The sequence below is a fragment of the Coturnix japonica genome, unplaced genomic scaffold, assembly GCF_001577835.2.
Source record: "Coturnix japonica isolate 7356 unplaced genomic scaffold, Coturnix japonica 2.1 chrUnrandom507, whole genome shotgun sequence".
Classification (NCBI taxonomy): Eukaryota; Metazoa; Chordata; class Aves; order Galliformes; family Phasianidae; genus Coturnix; species Coturnix japonica.
Window position 1 is genome coordinate 2,452 of NW_015439896.1, and position 1,827 is coordinate 4,278.

Below are 1,827 nucleotides of genomic sequence, written 5' to 3' on the forward strand. Positions count from 1 at the left end.
TAGGGTCCCACAGTCCCCTATGGGGTCACCCAGCCCCCTATGGGAGCCCACAGCCTCCTGTAGGGTCCCACAGCCCCCTGTGGGGTCACCCAGCCCCCTATGGGAGCCCACAACCCCCTATGGGATCCCACAGCCCCCTATGGGATCCCCCAGCCCCCTATGTGGTCCCCCAGCCCCTATGGGGTCCCATAACACCCTATGGGGTCACCCAGCCCCTATAGGGTCCCCCAGCCCCCTATGGGATCCCCCAGCCCCCTATGGGATCCCACAGCCCCCTATGGGATCCCCAGCCCCCTATGGGATCCCCCAGCCCCTATGGGATCCCCCAGCCCCCTATGGGGTCCCACAGCCTCCTGTAGGGTCCCACAGCCTCATGTAGGGTCCCACAGCCCCTATGGGGTCCCACAGCCCCTATGAGGGTCCACAGCCCTCTATGGGGTCCCACAGCCCCCTATGGGGTCCCACAGCACCCTATGGGATCCCCCAGCCCCTATGGGGTCCCCCAGCCCCCTATGAGATCCCCCAGCCCCTATGGGGTCCCACAGCCCCTATTGGGTCACCCACCCCTATGGGATCCCACAGCCCCCTATGGGGTCCCCCAGCCCCCAGTGGAATCCCACAGCCCCTTATGAGATCACTCAGCTCCCTATGGGGTTCCCCAGCCCCTATGGGATCCCCCAGCCCCCTATGGGATCCCCCAGCCCCTATAGGGTCCCCCAGCCCCCTATGGGACCCCCCAGCCCCTATGGGATCCCCCAGCCCCTATGGGGTCCCGCAGCCCCCTATGGGATCCCCCAGCCCCTATGGGGTCCCCCAGCCCCTATAGGGTCCCATAGCCCCCTATGGGATCCCCAGCCCCCTATGGGGTCCCACAGCCCCTATGGGATCCCCCAGCCCCTATGGGACCCCCCAGCCCGTATAGGGTCCCATAGCCCCCTATGGGATCCCCCAGCCCCCAGTGGAATCCTCCAGCCCCTATAGGGCCCCATAGCCCCCTATGGGGTCCCCCAGCCCCATACCGGTGCCATACTGGTAGACCTCGACGGGCCGGTTGTACATCTCGGCCATGGCCTGCATCTCAATGTGGTTCCCGTGGCACGTGCTTTTCCGTTTGCGGTTGATGTAAGTGGTGAAATCCTCCGTCACGTAGTTGGAGAAATAGTCGGCGTTCTTCATCTGGGGGCACAGGGGGATCAATACGGCCCAATAGGGACCAATACGGACCAATAGGGAACAATACAGCCCAATATGGATCAATACAGACCAATAGGGACCAATACAACCCAATAGGGACCAATACGGCCCAATAGGGATCAATACAGCCCAATAGGGACCAATACGGCCCAATAGGGACCAATACAGCCCAATAGGAATCAATACAGCCCAATAGGGACCAATATGGACCAGTATGATCCAATACAGCCCAATAGGGACCAGTACGGCCCAGTACAGCTCAGTACGGCCCAGTATGGCCCAATACAGCCCAGTATAGACCAGTGCCCTCCTATTAACCCCCATTGCCCCCCAGTCCATCCCAGTGCCCTATTAACCCCCTATTGCCCCCCAGTCCCTCCCATTAACCCCCCACTGCCCCCCCACCCCCTGCCCCCCCCTCACCAGGTAATCCATGCAGTGCTTCCTCACCACCTCGTGCATGTCCTGATCCCCATAGACCTGATCCGCTGCAGTGAGGGGGGGGCACAAAGTGAGACCCCTATAGGGCACCACGGGGGGGTGATAACACAGAGATAATGGGGTGGGGGGCTCAATGGGGGGGGGGCACAAAGTGAGACCCCTATAGGGCACCACAGGGGGGTGATAACACAG

General features: G+C 62.1%; 1 protein-coding gene across 1 annotated transcript in view; it reads right to left on the reverse strand.

Annotated features, from left to right (window-relative positions):
* OTUD5 (OTU deubiquitinase 5) overlaps window positions 1-1,827 on the reverse strand; it is a gene marked incomplete at its 3' end in the record, with an annotated part of 7,794 nt that overhangs the window by 2,316 nt on the left and 3,651 nt on the right. Inside the window, exons 2-3 of the mRNA XM_015850663.2 lie at window positions 1,618-1,795; window positions 985-1,176 (exon numbers count right to left, since the gene is read on the reverse strand). Of these exons, the coding sequence (XP_015706149.1) occupies window positions 985-1,176; window positions 1,618-1,795 (370 nt within the window). The remainder of the gene's footprint in view (window positions 1-984; window positions 1,177-1,617; window positions 1,796-1,827) is intronic.